This window comes from Chlorocebus sabaeus, chromosome X (genome assembly GCF_047675955.1).
Source record: "Chlorocebus sabaeus isolate Y175 chromosome X, mChlSab1.0.hap1, whole genome shotgun sequence".
NCBI lineage: Eukaryota > Metazoa > Chordata > Mammalia > Primates > Cercopithecidae > Chlorocebus > Chlorocebus sabaeus.
The window spans coordinates 82,666,809-82,690,930 of NC_132933.1; the positions used below are offsets into that span (position 1 = coordinate 82,666,809).

A 24,122-nucleotide genomic window follows, 5' to 3' on the forward strand; every position below is an offset into this window, starting at 1 on the left:
AAGTCTCTAGGAAGTTCCAAACTTTCCCACCTTTTCCTGTCTTCTTCTAAGACCTCCAAACTGTTCCAACCTCTGCCTGTTACCCAGTGCCAAAATCACTTCCACATTTTTGGATATCTTTACAGCAGCACCCCACTCTCTGTGGAGCCAATTTGCTGTATTAGTTCATTCTCATGCTGCTAATAAAGACATACCTGAGACTGGGTAATTTATAAAGGACTCACAGTTCAGCATGGCTGGGAGGCCTCAGGAAACTTACGATCATGGCAGAAGGGGAAGCAAATACATCCTTCTTCATATGGTGGCAGGAGAAAGAAGTGCCCAACAAAAAGGGGAAGAAGTCCCTTATAAAACCATCAGATCTCGTGAGAACTCACTGTCGCAAGAACAGCATGAGGGTAATTGCCTCCATGATTAAATTACCTCCCACTGGGTCTCTCCCACAACACGTGGGGGTTATGGTAACTACAATTCGAGATGAGATTTGGGTGGGAACGCAGCCAAACCATATCATATGGTCTGTATATGAAATCTCAAGTAAAAAAAAAAAGAAAGAAATACAAGTCCTCAAAGTTTGGAATGAAGATGTCATATTTTTCTGCTAAATATTCCTCAAGTAAACACAGGAATTCTTTATTACTCTCAGGGCCCTCCAGGTGTATTTTATAATAGGGTCATCTCTCTGGAAAGTTTTTGTTGTCAATGAGGTGTGTAATGACCCGTGGTGAATACTTGGAACAAGGTAATTTCTATAGCAACTGTTACAATGATCCCTTGCTCTCCTATTTCAATCACATTTTATGGCTGAATTCTTTTGAGAATCTAGCAATTCAGCCATCTCTGCTTTATAGTCAGGCCTTGATTTGTATTTCTCAGTAGTGTGGATTTGTGACAGCATTAGATTATAAAAAAAGTCTTGTTCCATTGATATTAGACACTTGTTTGCAAATAGTAGCTTTCCTTTTCAAGATTTCAGTTAACTTTGCCAGAAACTTCAATGCTTTTGTGCTGGAACCTGCAGATACCCTTTGTCCCAATTCTGGGACTGGTTACAGCAACCAATTCTCTTTCTGTACTTGTTACACCGGAAATACATTTTGCTCAGAATGAAATGTCTTTCTTTGATATCTCACTCTGCCTACTTTTATATGTTCTTAAGAGAGACAATATTTTTGCCAAAATTGTGCCTGGCTCGTTATGTGTTCATGGAGTCAAAATTCAAAATATTGTATTTTGATTTTAAATCACAGCTCTTCTTGATATTTTATTGATTTGACGTTTCTTTTCTTATATATTGGGAAGGGTGTAAGTTTTAGATGTTTTCAGCAGCTTTACTTGTAATAGCCAAACAACTGGAAACAATCCAGATGTCTTTCGATGAGTGAGTGGTTAAACAAACTCTGGCGTGTGCAGAACATAGAGTACTGCCCAGCCAACATAAAGGAATGAACTATGGATACATTATAACTTAGCTCTTTAAGGGCATTATGCTTAGTGGAAAAAGACAATCTCAAAATATTACATACTGTGATTCCATTTGTATAATCCTTGAAATGACAAAGCTGTAGAGATGGAAAGTAGATCAGTGATTACCAGGGACAGGGACAAAGGTGTGGGTGTGTGGTTATACACGGGTAATATGAGGAAGTTCCTCTGTGGTAATAAAACAGTTCTATATCATGATGGTCATGGGAGTTACATGAATCTATTTATGGGATCAAATTGCATAGACACACAAGCGCACACACACAAACACACATATGTGAGTGTAAAACCAGTGAAAACTGAATAAGTTTTAACAGTATTGTGCCAGTGTCAATCTACTGTTTTGATATTGTACTACAGTTACATATGACGTCACCATTGTGGAAAGTTGGATAAAGGGCTCAAGGGACTCTAATTTTGCAACTACCTGTAAATCTACAATCATTTCAAAATAGAAAGCATTTACGTTTTTTTATTGTGAATTTTTTACTTTAAAAGAGCTCACAGTTTTTTTCCCTTAAATTAAAAGGCTAAGTTTTCTTAAACATTGCTCTTTCACTGAGATAGAATTCACATACCATAAAATTCACCATTTTAAAGTGTCCAATTTAGTGGTTTTAGCATATTTGCAAGGTTGTGCAACCACCACCATTATCTAATTCCAGAACATTTCATCACCCCTAAAAGAAACCCCTACCCATTAGATGTCATTCTCCTTTCCTTTCTTCCTTCACAATTTCTCTTCCTCTTCTCTCTTTCTATCTCTATATTTGCTCATTCTGGACATTTCATAGAAATGGAATCATACAATATATGACCTTTTGAGTCTGGCTTCTTTCACTTACCATAATGTTTTCAAGGTTCATCTGTTTTGTAGCATGTATCATCACTGCATTCCTTTTTACTGCCAAATAATATTCCATTGTATGGATAGACACCAATGCATTTATCCGTTCATCAGCTGGTAGACCTTCGGATTGCTTGCCCTGTTTTGCTATTAGGAATAATTCTGCCGTGATCATCTATGTACAAGTTTTTGTGTGACCATATGTTTTAAATTTGAAGGGTATATAACTAAAAGTAGAACTGCTGGGTCATATGGTAACTCTACACTTAACTCTTTGAGAACTGTCAAACTGTTTTCCAAAGTGGCTTCACCATTTTACGATCAGCAATGCCAAAGAATTCCAGTTTCTCCATATCCTAACTAATACTTGTTATTGTCTATCTTGTTTTATTATAGTCATCCTAGTGAGTGTAAAATGGTGTCATAGTGGTTTTGATTTGCATTTCCCTAATGATTAATGATTTTAAGCACTTTTTCTTTTTCTGTTTTATTAGAGACAGGGTCTCACCCCGTCACCCAGGCTGGAGTGCAGTGATGTGACGATTGTAGCTCACTGCAGCCTTGAACTCCTGGGCTCAAGCAGTCCTCCCACCTCAGTCTCCCGGTAGCTGGGAATACAGGCATGCATCACCACACCCGGCTAATTTTTAAATTTTTTGTAGAGATAGGGTCTCACTATGTTGCCCAGGCTGGTCTCAAATTCCTGGGCTCGAGCCATCCTCCCTCCTGGGCATCCCAAAGTGCTGGGATTACAGGTGTTAGCCATTGCACCCGACCCTTACTTTTTCATTTGTATAGCTTCTTTGGAGAAATGTCTATTTAAATCTTTTGCTTATTTTAAAAATTGAATTGTCTTTCAGTTGTTGAGTTGTAAGAATTATTTATCTATTCTGGCTCCTAGACTCTTATGAGATACGTGATTTGTAGATATTTTCTCCCATTCTGTGGGTTGTCTTTTCACTTTCTTAATGGTGTCCTTTGAAGCACAAAAGTGTTTAATTATAATGAAGTCCAACTTATCTATTTTTTATTTTGTTGTTTGTGCTTTTGATGTCATATCTAAGAAGTCATTGCCTAATCCAAGATTATGAAGCTTTACACCTATGTTTTCTTCCATGAGTTTAATAGTTTTAACTTTCACTTTAGGTCTTTGATCCGTTTGAGTTAATTTTTGTATACGATATGAAGTAAGGTCCAACTTTATTTTTCTGCATGTGGATGTCCAGTTTTCTCAGCATTGTTTGTTGAAGACCATTCTTTCCCACATTGAATTGTCTTGGCACCCTAGGTGAAAATCAATTGACCCTCTGTGTTCTCATTTCCTTTCTATTGACATAGAAAGATTTTTTAAATTAATCAATTATTTTCCCTGGGGCCTAATATAGGACCATTGTGAGTAGAATCAGTGCCTTTTTTGCCCACATTTATGAACTAATTTTGGTGGAGTGCCGGGGGGCCTCATTTAGGAAAATGAAGCTGAAAAACGGGTCTCCAGAAAATGAGGAATGCGGACATGGAGTGGTGCACTGGAGAGAACTTTGGCTTGAATGCTAGTTCTATCCAAAGTTGTGTGGCTTTGGGCAAGTTACTAACCCTCTAGGAGCTTTAGCTACTGTGAAATAGAAGTGATGACAATCTCAATCTCACTGGGCTTATGTTTACTATTAAGAGACAATGGTTATGAAAGCAATGTCATGGTCCCTGGAACATAGTAGGGACTTGACATCAAGCAAACTTACAGTTGGTGCATGGTCTTGTGGCTCCCTCCCTTCTGACATAGGGTGGTTATGTGGGATCAGGAGAGGTGGGCTACCCAGCGGGTACCTGTGCCAGTTCCCATGTTTCTGCTCCTGTCTCCTACACTGTGCAGCAGCTATGGTTCCACTCCCCCACCTTTTCTGTCAGGGGAAGTATGAAGGGTAAATAAAGAAGAGGAAATTGGCTCTCCATAGAGCAGCTTTCTGGTTAGAAGGGAAAATTTCAGGTTTGAGGGAAGCCCAATAGCGAACCACAGAATAATCAGGAAATAGTGGTATCCTGTTTTATATGTCTAGAACTTTATTTTCAAAGAAGAAACAATGTAACTGCATTGCCAATCTAGAACTCTATCACAACTGAGGGAATCCCGTCTGCTTTGACCAGGCAGCTACAGTGCAGCTCCAGCCCTCCCCAGTCCTCCCCTGCCCCTCTGGTTCTTTCCCCTAAGCCTGCCTCAGCCACTTGGGAGACGACTCTATTGCTAGAACTCTGATTTATTAAATAATTTCTGGTTTGGATGGTCTCCTCTCTCATCCTTACAATCTTTCCCTTTCCTGGAATTCTTTTTCTGTGGCTCTACTTGGATCCCTCATGGCTTAGGGGGTAGATCAATGAGGAATGTGCCTCCTGTTATATAATTGTCAGCTCTTGGGTCTCAGGGAGGCCATATTCAACTTTATGTTGGTCAAAGAGCTTGCGCAGGGCACTGATGTAGAGTGCGTGATACTTGTCCACTGTCTTCTGGTTTGGCCTCTTAATCCTGGGAATTGGCAGGGGTTCCCCAACTATGAAAAAAGACAAGAGACAAACATCAGAGTCCCCCCTCCTCAACTCAAACTACCCATCCCTCACTGGGAGCCATGTACTGAAACTCAGTATCTGGCTTTCCTCCCCTTCTTTCATTATTTCCCTTTGCTCCAGTCTCATCCTGGCCCCTGTTCTCTGATCATCTAATCAAACCCATGCTCAAGAGAATGCAAGCAAGCTCAGGAGAGTGGTGACAGAATGTGTGTGAATGGTGATGCTCTTGTAGCACATGCTGATGTCACATCCATGAATGGCCACAACTCTTATCTGTTTAGTTGTCCTACCCACCCTTCTCTCAACCACACCCATTGCCCATCCCAGATGTGAGTTGGGTCCCCCTGGACCTGATGGATTATTTAAAGTGGGTGGGAAGTGAATGAAGAAACAGGCCATCTGGAGATACTGGAAAGCTCACCAACAGTGGTAATGGGCCGATTGAAAGGCAGGAAGCCCCAGGATCCGTGAGTTAAGCCCCGGCCATGGAAGGTACAGAAATTTAGTCCCAGGATTTTTTTGAATGTGTCCTGGAAGGCTTTTTGGAGCAACCTTAACCACGTGCCCTCAGGGAAGGTCTCCTGATTGAAAACCTCGTTCTCACCAAAGGAATATGAAGGGACAAGGTATGCCCTGCAAAGAGAGGGGCAGGAGTGTGAGCTCTCTGAGGAAGATCCCCAGAAAAATCCTCTCCAAGGTGGGAAACCTCTCCAACCTCCCCCTTATAGGACAAGAACCCAAGCACCCAAACATCTCCAGCCTCATGTCCCATTCCTGCCATGCCCCACTCTCCCAGCTGAACTCTCTGAGGGGAGCTGCTGCTCTGCCTTGTCCTGGTATAGGAAGAAACTCATCTCAAAAGTTCTGTCTTCATTGCATCCAGCATCCAGAGTGTTCTTCGTAAACTGCATATCTGGACATGCCACTCCTCTCAAAATCTTGCAGAGCTCCTCAGTTTGCACCATGCTGCTTCCTTACGGCCTTTTTGCTCTGGCCTTCCCTCCCTGGCTAGTTTTTCCTCTCGCCACTCTTTCCTTGCAATCTGCTTAGCCATATTAATTGTGCCTTGTATTCTCTCATCTATGTCTTTGTACATTTTGCTTCCTCTGTCTGAAGTGCCTTCCCTCTGTCTTCATGTGGCTCATTCAGTTTTGCGCTCAGTCCCAATTTCACCCCCTTAAAGAAACTTTGACCACCTCAATTCCCCCAATGCGGAGTAGGTACCCCTTATCTAGTGCATACCTCTCTTCTACACTAACACCGCCCCAACCGTGTATTACAGTCATCTCCTTACTTGCCTGACTCGCCCCATAGACAGCAAGCCAATCAAAGGCAAGAACTGGGTCATATTCATCTTTGAATCCCTAGGCCCCGGCATAGCGCCTGACATGCCATAGGTCCTCACTGAATGCCTGAGTTCTTTCTCCCTTTTGGTCTGCCTGGAAACTACTACTAATATTTCAAGTCACAATTCAGATGTTACCCACCTATGAAACCTCTATTCTGGGTCAAGATTTTTCCATCAATTGGTGCTCACATTGCACTTTGTACACATTTCCATTGTAGTGTTCCATTTGTTTAACAAATATTAAGTTCTTTCTATGTGCCAGCACTGTTTTAGGCCCTGGAGATGCATCAGTGAATACAATGGATTTTAAAAAATTCTGTCTTCGGGAGGGATGGCATTGGGAGTTATACCTGATGTAAATGACGAGTTGATGGGTGCTGACGAGTTGATGGGTGCAGCACAAGTATACATGGCACAAGTATACATATGTAACAAACCTGCACGTTATGCACATGTACCCTAGAACTTAAAGTATAATAATAATAATAATAAAAAAGGAAAAAAAAAGAAGAAAAAAAAGAAAAAAAAATTCTGTCTTCATGGAGTTTACTTTTTTTGGGAGGAAGACAGACAAGAAACATTGAAAATAGTAAGCAAACAAATAAATAAAATGGATGATCTATAAGAAGATAAGTGTAACCGGGAAAAAATAGAGCAAGATGGTCAGATAACCGTATTGAGAAGAGACATTTGAGCAAAGACTTGAAAGAGATAAAGGAATGAGCCAAGCAGTCATTTGCAGGAATAGTGTTGCGGGCAGAGGGAACAGCTAAAGCAAAGCCCCTAAGGCAGGAGTGGGTGGCTTGCTTGAGGGACAGCAAAGAGGCCAGTGTAGCTGTGATGGAATGAGAGAGGAGTGAGAGGAGTGAGTGATGAGAACAGAGAGACAGCTAAGGACCAGATTATTCCACGTCTCGCAAGCCCTTGTAAGGACTTTGGTTTTTACCCTGAGTGACATGGGAGCCACTGCAGCATTTTGAGAAGTGACATGATCTGACTTGTGTTTAACAGGATCATCCTGGCTGAAGCTGGGAATAGACTCTTGGGGGTGGGTGAGGTGGGAATGGATACAGGAAGAGCAGTTAGAAGTGTTATAATCATCCAAGGGGAGAGATGATGGTAGTAAACCAAGGGGTGGTAGTCTAGGTAGTAAGTGGTTGGATTCTGCATGTATTTATTTGGTAATTATATGTGCACGGGCCTGTCTTCTTCCATATTGGACTGTGAGTTTGCAAGGACCAGGTCTTATTTACTTTTAAATCCTAAATGCCTAGTACTATGCCTGACATACAGTGGGTGTTCAGTAACTGCTGAATGAATGAGGTCTATTTCTCAAACCAGATTGTATACTCTTTGGGGGCATGTCTTATCTTTTTGATCCTCACAGCATCAAAGCTAGTGCCTCCCCTTGCAGTTGGTAGATTCTCAGGGCCTCTCAGTTAACAGGTTGATATAGAGTGGAGCCCCACTTTCCCAGACCTCCAGCCTACCAGGTCAATGGGCAGAAAGTAAAAGGTTTTCTTCCGCTGTTCTTTCTCCAACTTCAAGTAAGAAAAGTGCCCACTGAAATGTATCTGGAGGCCCCAACATCCCTAAGGCACAATGTGAGGGGGTAGACGGAAGGAATTAGAGTGAAGATGGGGGCCCTCTAACAGGTGCCCAGAGAGGGCACCATTCTGGAGAGGGCTACAGAGGGCCTATGGCACCCTGACAACAAAGCACTAGAACCTTGGAACCTACCCTGTTTTCAGTGCCAACTTCACAAAACCTTTACGCTGCTTGAGGAGGAGAGTGGAGGCTCCTGGCTGGCACAAGAGAGCTTCAGCAGCTCCACCCACCACAATAACCACGGCATTGCCTGAGCCTTTCTGGGTCAGCAAGTACTTCAAGGCTGACCTACTCACGGGGCACACACCTGTGAAACCAAAGAGTCAAGTGGTAGAAAAACTTCATGCCTGAGGATGGGATGAGGGGTTTTTCCAGGCTCTTCCTGTCAGAGACAGTTCTTCTGTTTTCTGATGATTGCTGTTTCCACCTTTCTGTCTCTGACCTTCGTGTCCTGGGTTATGACTGTTCTAGCCTAACGTTGGTTGGTCCTTAGGGTCAGCTGTTTGCCTTGGGGGTCTGTGCTTCCGCAGTTGGGTCAATACTGAGTTCCTCTGCCTCTTACCATCCATAGCCTACTGCCTTTCAGATCAATAGTATCTAAGCCCACCTCATCCCTCTCTACCCATGAAGCACAGCCATCTTCCACTCTGCCCAGGCTGACAACACTGGAGATCCTCCAGAGTTCTCTCCTCCAGGGCTAATCGAGACTAGCCACCACCAACCAGCTTCCTCCCTGAGAGTAACCTGCCAAAGGGAAGCCAATGGCTGGGGTTTCTGGAGAGTAGGCAGACCCCTGAGTCTGCCCAAGCCAAACTGAAATGTAGTTGAATGATGGAATGTGAATGACACCCTGTTGTTTAATAACAATCATCTAGCCTTTCTCACTTCTGTCTCCCATCTTTGCCCTGTGCCCACCATCTATTCTCCACTGGGATGGCAGAAATTGCCTCCAGGCTCTAGCCATTGAGAAAGAGTCCCGCTCCAGGGCCATGCTAACCTCAGAGCAGAGTAGAAGCATCCTCTGGGACTCTAGTGGTCCCACCTGGCCCCTCCAGAGAAATGTATCTTACCTTTTAATGTTTGGCTTCAGTTGTTTTCTGGTGTCCAGAAGGATGACTATTTGTCCAGAGAGAGAGACATTTTTCACAGTGCACTGACCTGAAGCTGAGCATGGGGAAGTTGTTCTGGATACTCTGATGAACTCCTATCCTTTATCCCTTGGCATTTTATGCAAGTGTGAAGGGGTTCCAAGGAGATCAAAGTCATGGACCAGGAGGGTTTTAGCTAGTATGATAGACTTCAAAAGGCTTTTAAGACACCATAGTGTACAAATGACCGGCCCAAAGATGCCAACTGACATCCTAGAGAGAGCCTGGTGAAGTTCACCGGAGTGATCCCATTCACACCAGCTTTTCCCTCCATTTGTGTTTCATTCTTGGCTTTCATCCTCTGATTTGCACTTTGGTATTGGTCCTGAATTCCAGCCTTCTGGTTCTCCCTCTGAAAAAAGTCCTGGTGACTCTTATGAATGCCTATAACTTCCCCTGCTGTGCAACCAAACCCTGCTTCCCAGATCTTGGACAGAAACTCATGCTTAGCCACATACTCCTGTTACGGGCCCAGGGTGTGCTGGACTTATTTTCTATCATGTACTCTTCAAGCAGGGAATGACTGTCAGGACTTACTGGGGTTGCACCTTTGAAGTAGGTAAAAAAATAGAATTAATTATTTCTTATACTCACCCATTGACATCACATATTCTCGCACAATTGGGATCCAAAATATCCCTTCTAAGGTCCCTACAAAGGGAGTGATGGATGGGAAAATCCGAGCAATGCCAGTGGCCTCAGTGGCAAAGTTGATGAAGACACCAAAAGAGAGAACACCATGGGGGTGATTGGCAATGATGTAGTTGTGTTTGGGAGAAAGATCATGAGTCTTCACCAGCTGTTAGAGGGAGATTGAGTCAGAGCATTGGCTACAAAGAAGGAAGAAATGACGTGTGGACTAAAATCCAAGGAGGTAGTCTATGTTTCCCTTCGGGAGCCCCAAATTCCTGTTCACTAGGATGTCATGTCATCATTGTCATAGGATTGCCAGGGTTCACGATGGTCAGAGAGGCTGACCTGGCTTTGCCAGTGCAGGAAAGGCTGCCATCCACCTGTCTCCCCACCTGCCCATCCATCTCGTGCCCTTGCTTTGCATTATGACTTGGGGCCTTGACCTTCGCTGCTGATCACCAAAGCCTCTGAAAACATGGAGCTGAGTAGGGAGCAAGAGTCTGGGCAACGGGACTGAGGGCACCCCGAGGAAGAGTAGTCACCTTTACTGGGAAGTAATTTCGGAAATAATTCCATAGGGTCCAGTTTCGTACCCAAGCTGAACGCCTGCCGCCTGTGTGTACAGAAGGGAAGGGAAGAGTCCGTAGGGCATTGTAGTCCCTCTACTTCTCCCAGAGGAGGAGAGTTCTGCCTGCAGTCCTCAGGTCACAGGAGGGGCCTCCTTCTGACACCTCAGAATTGTAAGTACTGTCCCTGAATCCAGTCCCCAAGACATAGGAAGCCCCTGCTCCTCTAAAGCTGACCAGAAAGGTGACAGGAACATAGTCTGAGGCTGGGGGCACCTGCCCAGAGACCTCAACCTCATAATTCTTCCTCAGCTACCTGGTAGAGACCTCTGTCCCTGCTGAGCTTTGCTCTCCCTTCTCCCTCCCCTTCCTTCGCCTCTCCCCTACCCTTGGTTCTCCCTCTCTCCCTCCACCTCCCTCTCCCTGTGCTTCCACTGTTGGCCCAAACAGGATGACCATTGTGCCCCTGTCTCTTACCTTGACTGTGGGTGTTCCAATCATAGGCGAGCCAGGCTAAGGAGAGCACAGCCAAGGACCAGAACTTACTGAACAGCAGAAAGTAGGGTATAAGGAGAATGGGAATAGCTCCTGAGGAGACACAAAGGGTTCACGCCTTTCAATTCCCTTCAAGTTTTAGTACACCGCTCATAACCCTGGCCTCTGCTCTACGCTACAGGATCAGGGCTAGGCTGGTGTGGGACCCTTCTCTCCTTCTCCCCTCTTCCCCAACCCCTCGCCCTCCATTTGTCTCTGCTGTGGTCTAGGCAGGCCTCTGAGCCCCTGGATCTGGGTCTCCTTGATGGTCAAACTCTCAACTGAAGAAAGAGCAGAACCATGAAGTTGGGGTCAAAGGACAGCACGGCTTGCTGAATGGGAAGAAGAGCACATTGGGCTGGTAGTTGAATCCCCATTCTGGGACCTCTGGAAATTCTTTCTAAAAGCTTGAACCACTTTCCTGTGCTGAACTGCTAAGTCTGCATATTCCAGCAGGGATGTTACCCGCAGTGTACAGGCTGTTTGATGCTGAAAAGTAAACTTGGATTAAAAACTGCTCCACTTTGGGAGGCCGAGGCAGGTGGATCACAAGGTCAGGAGATTGAGACCATCCTGGCTAACACGGTGAAACCCCGTCTCTACTAAAAATACAAAAAATTAGCGGGGCGAGGTGGCACACGCTTGTAGTCCCAGCTACTCGGGAGGCAGAGGCAGGAGAATCGCTTGAACCCGGGAGGCGGAGGTTGCAGTGAGCAGAGATAGCACCACTGCACTCCAGCCTGGGCAACAGAGCAAGACTCCGTCTCGAAAAAACGAAACAAAACAAAACAAACAACAACAACAACAAACAAAATTGCTCTACTAGGCCAGGTGTGGTGGCTCACTCCTATAATCTTAGCAATTTGGGAGGCCAAAACGAGAGGACTGCTTGAACCTAGGAGTTTGAGACCAGCCTGGGTAACAAAGTAAGACCCTATCTCTAAAAAACCAAAAAAACAAAAAACACAACAACAACAACAAAACCACTTTACTATGTTTATTTTGTTCCATTCAAAAGTGTCACGAAGGTTCAGAAGGGGAAGTCTGTGTTAGCAAATGACCATAGCAGGCTGTAACTGCGAACATGATACATCTTACAGCAGTGGGAATGAATTCCATTAAAAAAATCCGCATTCATGAGAAAGAGGGGCTGAGTATACATATGGTGAATAAAAAAAGACTTAGCTAAGGGAATGACTTCTTTGACCAGGTACCATGTCATGGCAGATAAAAGTTTCAGGGAAGAAGAAACTCAGGAGTTACCTACCAGCTCTTTGTCTCTTGCATTTTGGACATAAATGAAAATAGCAGGAAAAGGCTGAGTGGGCAGTACTTTAAAAAGTCATGTTATGGAGTAGAAGAAACCTTTGTAATAAGCTGAATTGCCCTCATAAGCACTGGTCGAGATGGTTGTTGTAAGCACTCGAATTAGACAGGAAAGAGTGGTGGGAGGAGTTTTATGGGAAGCCTGTCATGGAGAAAAGCCTTGCTATCTATGCCCTTCATCAGAGGAGAGTAAATTTGCCAGTTAAGCTTCAGAAGAAAATTCAGATAAAGTTAAATAAGAATCATCACTAATTAAAGTTAGCTTAAGTGTATCATTTCCTTTATATTTTGTTTCAAATACATTTTGTTTGTATCCCCAGTATTTAGAAGAGAGCTTGTCACACAGTATGTGTTCAACAAATATCTGTAGACCGATTGAAAAAGAAATAAGAAAATGTTTTCCGTTTTCAGTAGTAAACTTGATGATTACTATTTAGTCAGCATGTATAGTGTTATTTAAATGTGATGTTATTTTAATAGCATAGACAGATTAGTTGTGTGCCTTTTATCTCATTCATTTACCCACCAGTCCTAAAGGCGGTCTAAGAGCCCTTACCTGGATAACACCATCCCCCTTGTGGAACCTATTGGAACTGCAGGTATGACCCGGCAGGAGACCAAGAACGTTTTTTCAGAACAAGGCTTCCAGACCCAGCCTGAGTGTCACTAGAGTCGTGCACAGTGACAAAAGTGGAATTTAAAGATATAGGAGAGGCCGGGCGCGGTGGCTCACGCCTGTAATCCCAGCACTTTGGGAGGCCGAGGCAGGCGGATCATGAGGTCAGGAAATCGAGACCATCCTGGCTAACACGGTGAAACCCTGTCTCTGCTAAAAATACAAAATAAATAAATACATAAATACATAAAAATAAAAAATTAGCCGGGCGTGGTGGCGGGCGCCTGTAGTCCCAGCTACTCGGGAGGCTGAGACAGGAGAAAGGCGTGAATCCAGGAGGCGGAGCTTGCAGTGAGCCGAGATCGCGCCACTGCACTTCAGCCTGGGCGATGAGCAAGACTCCATCTCAAGAATAAATAAATAAATAAATAAATAAATAAATAAAGATATAGGAGAAATAGAGGCCAAATGTGGAAGAGCTAAGTCTCATGGAAAAAGAGTTCTGTGACATAAAGCAAGGGTACCTGAGAAAGGAATGATGAAGAACAAGCATTTATGTATGTGTGACACTCCCTTAGGTATTATGGCCTTGACACCAGGAGATGGTTCCAATTTCTCTTGTCACTTTCGAGTGAGGCGTCTTGGAGAGGGTTATCAAAGAGGAAGTTCACATAGGTAGGCTTCTAATTTAGTTTGTAGTGAAGATGGCCAAGCCATTCTAATATATGCGCACTGGGGGAATAAAAAAAAGGAAAAAAAATGAAGAAAAAAACTAATGCATGCGCATTGGTAGCTCATCATAATTTTAACTTGCAGTTCTCTAATAGCTAGTGATGCAAAACAGCTTTTCATGTGCTTGTCTGCTTTCTGCATATCCTCTTTGGTGAAGTGTCCATTCAAATCTTTTGCCCGTTTTTCAATTGGGTTGTTTTCTTACTGTTGACTTTTGATAGTTCTTTATGCATTTTGGATATAAGTTTTTTGTCTGACATGTGATTTGCAAACATTTTCTCCTAGTCTGTGTCTATCTTTTCATTCTTGTAACAGGGTCCTTTTTAGAGCAAAAGCTTTTAATATTGATGAAGCCCAATTTACTAATTTTTTTTTTCTTTCACAGATTGTGCTTTTGGTGTCAAGCTGAAAGAACTCTTTGTCTAACCTCATGTCATGAAGATTTCCCCCCTATATTTTCTTTTCTCTTTCTTTCTTTCTTTCTTTCTTTCTTTCTTTCTTTCTTTCTTTCTTTCTTTCTTTCTTTCTTTCTTTCTTTCTTTCTGTCTGTCTGTCTCTCTCTCTCTCTTTCTTTATAGGATCTGGCTCTGTCACCCAGACTGGAGTGCTGTGGCATGATCTCAGCTCAACTCATTGCAACCTCTGCTTCCTGGGCTCAAGCGATTCCCCCCACTTCAGCCTCCAGAGTGGCTGGGACTACAGGAGCATACTACCACACCCAGTCAATTTATGTTGTATTTTTTTGTAGAGACAGGGTCTTGCTGTGTTGCCCCAGCTAGTTTCAAACTCCTGATCTCAAGTGATCCTCCTGCCTTAGCCTCCCAAACTGTTGGGATTACAGGTGTGAGCCACTGCACCTGGCCTCCCCTATGTTTTCTACTAAACATTTTACAGTTTTCTTTTTTTACATTTAGATCTACAATACACTTCAAGTTAATTTTTACCAGTTTTATGGAGGTATAATTTACAAATAAAAATGGTGTGTATTCAGTGTGCACAATGTGATGATTTGACACAGGTATACATTGTGTGAAGATTACAGCAATCAAATCAATCAACACATCCACCACCATACACAGTTACCCTTTGTGTGTGTTTGTGGCTAGAGGTGTGCCTACTTAAGATCCACTCAGCAAATTTCAAGCATATAATATAGTATTATTAACTATAGTCACCATGCTGCTATACTTTAGATTCCCAGAAATTCTTCTTTTTATAACTGAAATTTTGTGCCCTTTGACAAATATTTCCTTATTTTCCCTCTGCCCCAGGTCCTGGCAACCACCATTCTATTCTCTGCTTCTATAAATTTGACTTATATTTATTTACAAATATACATATTTAGAGACAGGTTCTCTCTGTGCTGCCCAAGCTGGTCTCAAATTCCTGAGTTCAAGTGATGCTCCCACCTCAGCCTCCTGAGTAGCTAGGATTACAAGCTTGTGGCACCACATTCAGCTCTAAGTGAGATCATGTGGTATTTTTCTTTCTATGTCCGGCTTATTTCACTTAGCATAATATCCTCCAGATTCATCCATGTTATTGCAAATGGCAGGATGTCCTTTTTATGGCTGAATAATATTCGCGTGTGTGTGTGTGTATGTGTGTGACACTTTCTTTATTCATTCATCTGCCAATGGACACTTAGGTTGATCCCACGTCTTGGCTATTATGATTAATACTGCAGTGAACACGGGAGGGCAGATATTTCTTCAAGGCACTAATTTCATTACCATTGGAACCTCCCCACTATTTTCCATAATTTGTAACAATTTACATTCCTACCAACAGTGTACAAAGACTCCCTTTTATCTATATCCTCACCAAAACTTATCATTTGTCTTTTTGATAATAGCTATCCTAACAGGTATAAGGTGATATCTCACTGTGGTTTTGATTTGCAGCTCCCTGATGACTAATAATGTTGAGCCCCTTTTCATTTGGCTATTTGTATGTTTTCTTTGGAAAAATGTCTATTCAAGTCCTTTGCCTATTACAAAGTTTAGGTTATTTTATTTTTTTCTGTTGAGCAGTATGAGTTCTTTATATATTTTAGAGATTAACCCCTTATGAGATATGTGGTTTGCAAACATTTTCTTCCATTCTGTGGGTGGCCTTTTCATTTAGTTGATTGTTTCCTTTGCTAGGCAAAAGATTTTTAGTTTGAGGTACTCCTGCTTGTTTATTTTTGCTTTTGTTGCCTGTGCTTTTGTTGTCATATCCAAAAAATCATTGCCAAGGCCAATGTCAAGGAACTTTTCCCCTATATTTTCTTTTAGGAGTTTAATGATTTCAGGTCTTACATTTAAATCTTTAATCCATTTTGAGTTAATGTTTGTGTATGTTGTAAGGTAAGAGTCTAGTTTCATTATTTTGCATGTGGATGTCTAGTTCAACACCATTTATTGAAGAAACTATCCTTTTCCCATTGTGTATTCTTGGGACCTGTTTCAAAGATTAGTTGGCTATAAATGCATGGGATTATTTCTGGGCTATCTATCATATTTCACTGGTTTCTGTGTCTGTTTTTATGTCAGTACCATAGTGTTTTGATTACTATGATTTTGTAATATAGTTTGAAATCAGGAAGTGTGATGCCTCTAGCTTTGTTTTTTTCTCAAGATTACTTTAGCTATTCAGGGTGTTTTGCAGTCTCATACAAATTTTAGGATTTTTTTATGTTTCTTCTAAAAATGTCATTGGAATTTTCATAGGGATCGTACTGGATCTATAGATCACTTTGAGTAGTATAGACATGTTAATAATATTAATTTTTCCAATCCATGAACACAGGACATCTTTCAACTTGTTTGTGTCTTCTTCAATTTTTTTTCAATGTCTTACAGTTTTTGATATACAGATCTTTCACCTCCTAGGTTAAATTTATTCCTAAGTATTTTATTCCTTTTAACGATATTGTAAATTGAATTGTTTACTTTCATTTCTTTTTTGGATAGTTTATTGTCAGTGTATAGAAATGCAACTGACTTTTGGATGTTCATTTTATATCCTGACATTTTACCGAATTCATCTATTAGTTCTAACAATTTTTTGGTGGAGTCTTTAGGGTTTTCTATATAAGATTATGTCATCTGCTAATAGACAATTTAACTTCTTTCTTTCCAATTTAGGTGCCTTTTATTTCTTTTTCTTGTGTAATTGCTCTTGGTAGGACATCCAGTACTGTGTTGAGTAGAAATGGCAGAATGAGCACCCTTGCCTTGTTTCTAATCCTAGAGGAAAAGCGTTCAGCTTTTCACCACTGTGTATGATGTTAGCTGTGGACTTTTCATATATGGCCTTTATTATGTTGAGATCCATTCCTTCTATGTCTAACTAGCTGAGAGTTTTTATGACGAAAAGATGTTAAATTTTGTCAAATGCTTTTTCTGCACCTATTGAGCTGATCTTATGATTTTTATTCTTCTTCTGTTAATGTGGCATATTACATTTATTGACATATGCATGTTGAACCACCCCTGCATCCCAGGGATAAATCCCACTTGATCGTGGTGTATGATCCTTTTAATGTGCTGTTGAATTTGGTTTGCTAGTATTTTGTTGAGGATTTTTTGCATTTATGTTCACCAAGGATATGGGCCTGTAATGTTCTTTTCTTGCAGTATCCTTGCCTAGCTTTGGTATCAGGGTAGTGCTGGCATTGTAAAAGGAGTTTGGAAGTGCTCCTGCCTTTTCAATTTTCTGGAAGAGTTTGAGAAGGAATGACATTAATTCTTTTTTTTTTCTTTTGACACACAGTTTCACTCTGTTGCCCAGGCTGGAGTGCAATGGTGCGATCTCGGCTCACTGCTCCCTGGTTCAAGCAATTCTTGTGCCTCAGCCTCCCGAGTAGCTGGGACTACAGGAGCATGCCACCATGCCTGGCTAATTTTTGTATTTTCAGCATGTTGGCCAGGCTGGTCTCAAACCCATCACGTTGGCCGAGCTGGTCTGGAACTACTGACCACCTATGAAGCTGTCTGGTCCTGGGCTTTTCTTTGTTAGGAGGTTTTTGATTATCGATTAAATCTCATCTGTCATTGATCTGTTTAGATTTTCTTCCTTCATAATTTACTCTTGGTATGTTGTATGTGTCTAGAAACATATCCATTTCTTCTAGATTATCCAATTTGTTGGCGTATGATTGTTCATGGTAGTCTTTTATAGCCTTTGTATTTCTGTGTTACCAGTTGTAATGTCTCCTCTTTTATTTCTGATTTTATTTATTTGATATTCTCTCTCTTTTTTCCTTGGTTAGTTTAGCTAAGGGTTTGTTACTTTTGTTTATCTTGGGGTTAGTTTTTTCTTTTTTCTAGTTTCATGGGGTGTAAAGTTAGGTTATTGATTTGTGATATTTTTTTTTCTTTATGTAGGTATTTATCATGATAAACTTTCCCCTCAGAACTGTTTTTGCTGCATTCTATAAGTTTTGGTTTGATGTGTTTCCATTTTCATATGCTTCAAGATACTCTTTGATTTCCACTTTTAACTCTAACATGAGATAAGAGACAAAAATATTAAAAATAACTACAGCTGCAATAATTTTTTAATGGATACATGATATAAAAAGATGTAAAGTTAAAAGTGATTTACACACTACCATTTTGGATTTGATGATATATTTACCTTTACCAGTGAGTTTCATATTTTTATCTGTTTTAATATTGTTACTTAGTATCCTTTCATTTCAACTTGAACACCTTTCTTTAGCATTTCTTTTTTTTTTAAATTTATTTATTATTATTATACTTTAAGTTGTAGGGTACATGTGCATAACGTGCAGGTTTGTTACATATGTATACTTGTGCCATGTTGGTGTGCTGCACCCATCAACTCGTCATTTACATCAGGTATAACTCCCAATGCAATCCCTCCCCCCTCCCCCCTCCCCATGATAGCATTTCTTGCAACGTAGGTCTAGTCGTGATGAACTCCTTTAGCTTTTATTTGTTTGGAAATGCCTTTTTTTGTTGCTAGAGATGGGGTCTCATTTTGTTACCCATGCTGAAGCGCAGTGGCATGCTCATAGCTCACTGAAGCTTTGAACTCCTGGGCTCAAGCGATCTTCCTGCCTTAGCTTCCCAAGTAGCTGGAAGTCCAAGTAGCTGGACATCACCATGCCTGGCTAATTTCATTAGTTTTATTTTTGCAGGGACAGAGTCCCACTATGTTGCCCCAGCTGGTCTCAAACTGGCCTTAAGCAATCCTCCCACCTCAGCCTCCCAACATGCTGGGATTACAGACATGAGCCACCATGCCTGGCTTTCAGAATGTCTTTATTGTTCCTTCATTTATGAATGACCACTTTGCTGGTTATAGTATTCTTCATTGGCAGTTTTTCATCTTTTAGTACTTTGAATGTATCATCCCACTCCCTCCTGGCCTGCAAGATTTCTGCTGAGAAGTGGGCTGATGAGGTTCCCTTGTATGTGATGCAACTCTTTTCTCTTAATGCTTTAATATTCTCTTTTGTCTTTGACCTTTGACAATTTGATTATAATGTGCTTCAGGATATTCTTCTTTGAGTTGATCTTGCTTGGGATCCTCTGAGCTTCATGAATCTTGATGTCCATTTCTTTGCTAGGATTTGTGAAGTTTCCAACCATTATTTCTTGAAATAAGCTTCTGTTTCTTTCTCTCTCTTTTTCTTCTCCTAAATTATGGGACTCCCATAATTAGTAGATTCATTTGCTTATTGTGTCCCATAGGTTCCTTATGCTTTCTTCACTCATTTTCATTTTTTTCTTTTTTGTTTCTCTAATTGGCTAATTTCAAATTACCTATCTTTGTGTTACCCATTTCTTCTGCATGATCAAGTCTGCTATTGAAACTCTTTCTTTTAGTTTTCAGTTCTGTCATTGTATGCATCAGCTCAAGGATTTCTGTTTGGGTTCTTTTTATGGTTTTTATTTCTTTATTAAACTTCTCATCTCATTTATGTGTTGTTTTCCTGATTTTGTTTAGTTGTCTGTGTTCTCTCACAACTCACTGCACTTCAGGATGACTATCTTGAATTCTTCATCGAGCCTTTAATAGATCTCCATTTATTTGGGCTGTTACTGGAGCTATACTAGTTTACTTTGGTGGTGTCATGTTTGCTGGATTGTTTGTTATTTAGGTAGCCTTTCATTGGTGTCTGTGCCTTTCAAGGAGCAAATCAGTCTTTATAGACTGATTTCAGCAGGTTTATGGGAGGGCTTCTGCTAGGTCAGTGGGTGGGTCCCTGGGCAGGCAGGACAGGCCCAGGACTGTGGCTGAGAAGGGATAGAATCAAGTCATAGGGCTGCCTCAAGGTCTATAGCCAAGACTGAGGCCTGCAGGCCTGCCTCCATGGGCATGGACTGGTGTGCCCCCTGCCAGGTTCCTGGGTGGACAGGACTGCTCTGGACAGTGCAATGGAGCTGGGAGCCAAGCTATGAGGCTGTTTCAGGATCTGCTGCGGTACCAAGGTTAACAAGCTTGCTTTCTATGACACAGACAGGCATGACTCCCGGCAAGCCCCTGGGAAGGCATAATTGCTCCCATACCACAGCAGAGTGTGACCAGAGCTGAGTTATAAGGCTGCTTCAGGGTATACTACTGGGACCAAGATTGGCAGTCCTGTAACTTGAGGCACAGATGGTTGTGACTCCTCCTGGACGCCTTGGAAGATGATTTTGGTGGCAGAGTCAAGGCCAAATGGCATTGTAACTGAGTGTACAGGGGGATGAGACTATTTCCAGGTCTGTAACCTTCATCACGGTCAACAACCCTGGGTGTGGGTCTGCCCTCTCAAAACAGCCTTCCTTGGTGTTGGACTCTACTAGAGTTTTGCAGCATCCTACCTTGGTCCAAAATTCCCACAAAGGTACTTTGGTCCACGGATGGCTGCCAAATTCTTGTTGCTCTGGAGAAATGTGATGGACTTCCCATTCACCATCTTGTTGATGTCATACTTGAGTCAATTTTTATAGAGCCTGAAGCTTGGGTCAAAGTTCATTTTGCCACATATGGACATCAAATTTTCCTACACCATTCCTTGAAAAGACTTATTCATCCTCCATTGAATTGCTTTTTCATCTTTGTCAAAAATCAATTGACCATATTTGTGTGTTTATTTCTTGACTCTCTTTTCTGTTCTGTGGATCAATACATCTATTCCTTGACAAATACGTCACTGTCTTGATTGCTGTAGTCTTATACTAAGTCTCAAAATCAGATGGTATAATTCCTTTAACTTTATTCTTTCTCAAAATTGTTTAGTTATTTGTAGTTTCTTTGTTTTTCTATATAAATTTTTGAATCAGCTTGTTTGTTTCTACAAAAACTCTTGATGGAGGTTTCTAAATTAAACTTTTCATTTTGACAAAACAAGATTATTTTAATAAAGTCTTGTATAATCTTCATCTACATCTGCCCATTGTCAACATTTTACATTTGATTTATCTTTAAATGTAAAAATGTAAGTATATACATATGTTTGTATTTGAGAATACATCACAGAAATTACAACCTTTTGCTTCTAAATACTTTAGCATGTATTTTGCAAGAAAACTATATTCTCTTCCCTTATAGCACCCACAATGCTATTACTGAATTTGGGAAATTTAATATTTATGCACAACTATTACCTAACATACCCTGACTGTGATTTTTACTTGAATTGCATTATACTTATAGATCAGTCTGGGGAGAATTGGCATCTTTACTCTGTTGAATCTTCCAATCTGTGAACATGGTATGTCTCTAATTATTTAGATCTTTTATTTCATTCATCAGCATTTTACAGTTTTTAGCCTATGAATCCTGTATGGTTTATTGGATTTATTCCCAAACATTTTATTTTTGAAGATATTTAAATGGTATTGTTTTTTAAATTTCCGTTTTCAATTCTTCTCTGCTAGTATATAGAAATGTGATTACTTTTTATGCATGATCTTGTATCCTGTGACTGGCTAATCTCATTTGTTAGTTCTTGGAGGTTTTTGTTTTATTTAAAGTAGGGTCCTTGGGATTTTCCTTACAGACTATCATGTCATCTACAAGTAAGGACAGTTTTATTTCTCATTTTTTCCTATCTGTATGCATTTATTTCTTTTTTTCTTTTTGCCATATTGCATTTGCTAGGGCTTTTAGTATACCGTTGAATACAAGTGGTGAGAATGGACATCCTTGCTTTGTTTCTAATCCTAGGGAGAAAGCATTTCATCTTTCATGATCAGGTGCGATGTTAACTGTAGGGTTTTTTTTTTTTTTTTTTTTTTTTTTGTAGATGCCCTTTATCAGGCTGAGGAAGTTCCCTTCTATTCCTAGTTTGCTGAGAGATTTTATCATGATTAAATGTTGAAGTTTGTCAATTGATATGATTACGTGGGTTTTTTTCATGCTTAGATGGTTAACATGGTAGTTTACATTGATTTATTTTCAAACATTTACACTTGTCTTCCTGGATAAAGGCCACTTGGTCACGGTGCATTATTCTTTGTAATGTATTGCTGGATTCAACTTGTTAATATTTTGTTGCTTTTTTCATTTATATATATGAGGGATCTTAGTCTAGAGTTTTCTTTTCCTTTTTTTGTACTATCTTTGTCTGATTTTGGTATCAGGATGTGGCCTCGTAAATGAGTTGGGAAATGTTCCTTTCTCTTAAGTTTTCTCGCAGAGATTTCATAGAATTCGTGATATTTCTTCTGTAAAATGTTTGTAGAATTTGCTGCTGAAACCATCTGGGTCTGAAAATCTCTTTTTGGAAGGTTTTTAACCTTCTAAAATTAAGATTATAGTGATGGGTTATTTATTTCATGTTAGGTGAGTTTTGACTGCTTGTGGTTGTCAAGGAGGTCTCCAAATATAATTGCTAATTTGTCTATTTTTCTTTTTAGAGCCATCAGTTTTTGCATCATGTATTTTGAAATTCTATCATTTGAGGCACACACATTTAGGATAGTTGTTTTCTTGGTGAATCATCCCATTTATCATTACATAATGTCCCTTTTTATCCCTGATCCTGACTTTAAAAAAAGTTAAACCTGTATAGCCTCAAATTGCTAATGATTACTAGCTTAAGTTAAAAATGGTACCAATATGACCTAAGTAGGTCCTTTCTTCAAATCATCTCTGATTCCTCTCACTTGCTCACTTATCCCATAGATTAATAGCCAATATCTATTGTACACTTATCATGTAAAACTAAGTGTTTCACGTGGCATCGTTTATTTAATCTTCATAAAGACCCCATGAGAACGGTAATCACTATCATTTTGTGGATGAGGACCTGAGGTTCAGACTGGTTAAATAGTTCCAAAATTACACAGCTAGGAGGTAAGTGAACCGGGGCTGAGAACCAAGATTGTCTTACTCCAGAGACTGTACCCTTAACCACCAAGCTCTAGCTGTTACTTCTATTTAGTCAGGTACCAATTCTTGCCACTTCTGCCTTCCAGATATCTTTCAAATTATTATATTTCCCACCTCCATGCTACCACTTGCTCAAAGCCACCATTATCTCTCACCTAGATGACCACCAGTGTCTTCTAAATAGGCTGCCTACTTCCATTTGAGCCATGATGCAGCCAGTGCATTAAATGCAAGTCTGTCTCTGTCACTCTATAGCACGTAGCCAAGGACATGGCTGGTTTGTCAAAGAGGCGTATCTGTGGCTTTATCATTACCTGTTGTTAACTATGATAACCTATTAAGTTAACTAGAAATATAAGAACCTGTGGGAGTATATGGTAATTTAACAATTCAACAATTCACGTGGTTTCCTGTGGCCCTTAGGATCAAGTCCGGTCTCCTAACCCTGGTTTAGAAGGATTAGGAGATCTTGGTGATTTAGGCCCTGGCCACCACCTTGTCCTTTGCATTCCACCATGCTATTCTTTCAGCTCCTTCAAGTGCTCTCTAGTTTCAGGGCTTCTCTGCATGCAGTCCCCTTTGCCTGGAAAACTCTCTCTTCAGCCCTTTGTCTGGCTAGTTCCTATTCATCTTTCAGGCCTCAAGATAAATGTCATAGGTTCAATATTTTTAGGCCATCTTTGACTTCTTTCCCTTTCCAAAAAAACCCAAAACAAACAAACAAACAAACAACAACAACAACAACAAAACCTCTTCTATCCATCTTCCTGTCTCTGTCCCCATTGCCACTGCTATGGTCCAGGACTTGATTTTTTCCTAGTCTGGACTGCAGTATTTTGTCTGCCCTTCAGCTACTGGTTTCTTCCCCTCCAATCCATTTTCCACACCTCTGCCAGAAATTTTTAAAAAGCACAATCACATAATGTTGTTTGCTTTCCCTAAAACCATCAGTATTTTCCAACTGCTGACAGAATAAAGTCTGAACACATTGGCCTGGTATTCAAGGCCCTCACTGGCCTAGCCCCATATATCTTCCTAGCCTCATCTCTCAGTGCCTGTACTCACATTCCTTATGCTACAGCCTAGTATTTCTCAAAGTGTTTCTCAGCCTAGTGTTCCCATGCTCTGTAGGGACATTAGATGATCCAAGGTGGTATATGGATAAAAAGTTATTTGAATACATAGAGAAGCAAATTCATGGTAGCAATATAAAATTTCCTGTTAAAATACATTAATTTAGGCTACAGAGATGACTTAATTTGAAGGAAAAGTATGTTAAGTAATAATAGCATGGGTGGTACACAGCTGTGGAAAGAGCCAGAAGGTGGGACACAAATGGCTAAAGTATGGGAAACAGGGGCCCAACCACCGTTGTCTACTT

General features: G+C 40.9%; 1 protein-coding gene across 1 annotated transcript in view; it reads right to left on the reverse strand.

Annotated features, from left to right (window-relative positions):
• Positions 1 to 4,720: 4,720 nt before the first annotated feature.
• DGAT2L6 (diacylglycerol O-acyltransferase 2 like 6) overlaps positions 4,721 to 24,122 on the reverse strand; it is a 28,533-nt gene continuing 9,131 nt past the window's right edge. The window contains exons 2-7 of the mRNA XM_007991974.3: positions 10,672 to 10,782; positions 10,171 to 10,241; positions 9,590 to 9,794; positions 7,980 to 8,154; positions 5,313 to 5,524; positions 4,721 to 4,875 (exon numbers count right to left, since the gene is read on the reverse strand). Of these exons, the coding sequence (XP_007990165.1) occupies positions 4,721 to 4,875; positions 5,313 to 5,524; positions 7,980 to 8,154; positions 9,590 to 9,794; positions 10,171 to 10,241; positions 10,672 to 10,782 (929 nt within the window). The remainder of the gene's footprint in view (positions 4,876 to 5,312; positions 5,525 to 7,979; positions 8,155 to 9,589; positions 9,795 to 10,170; positions 10,242 to 10,671; positions 10,783 to 24,122) is intronic.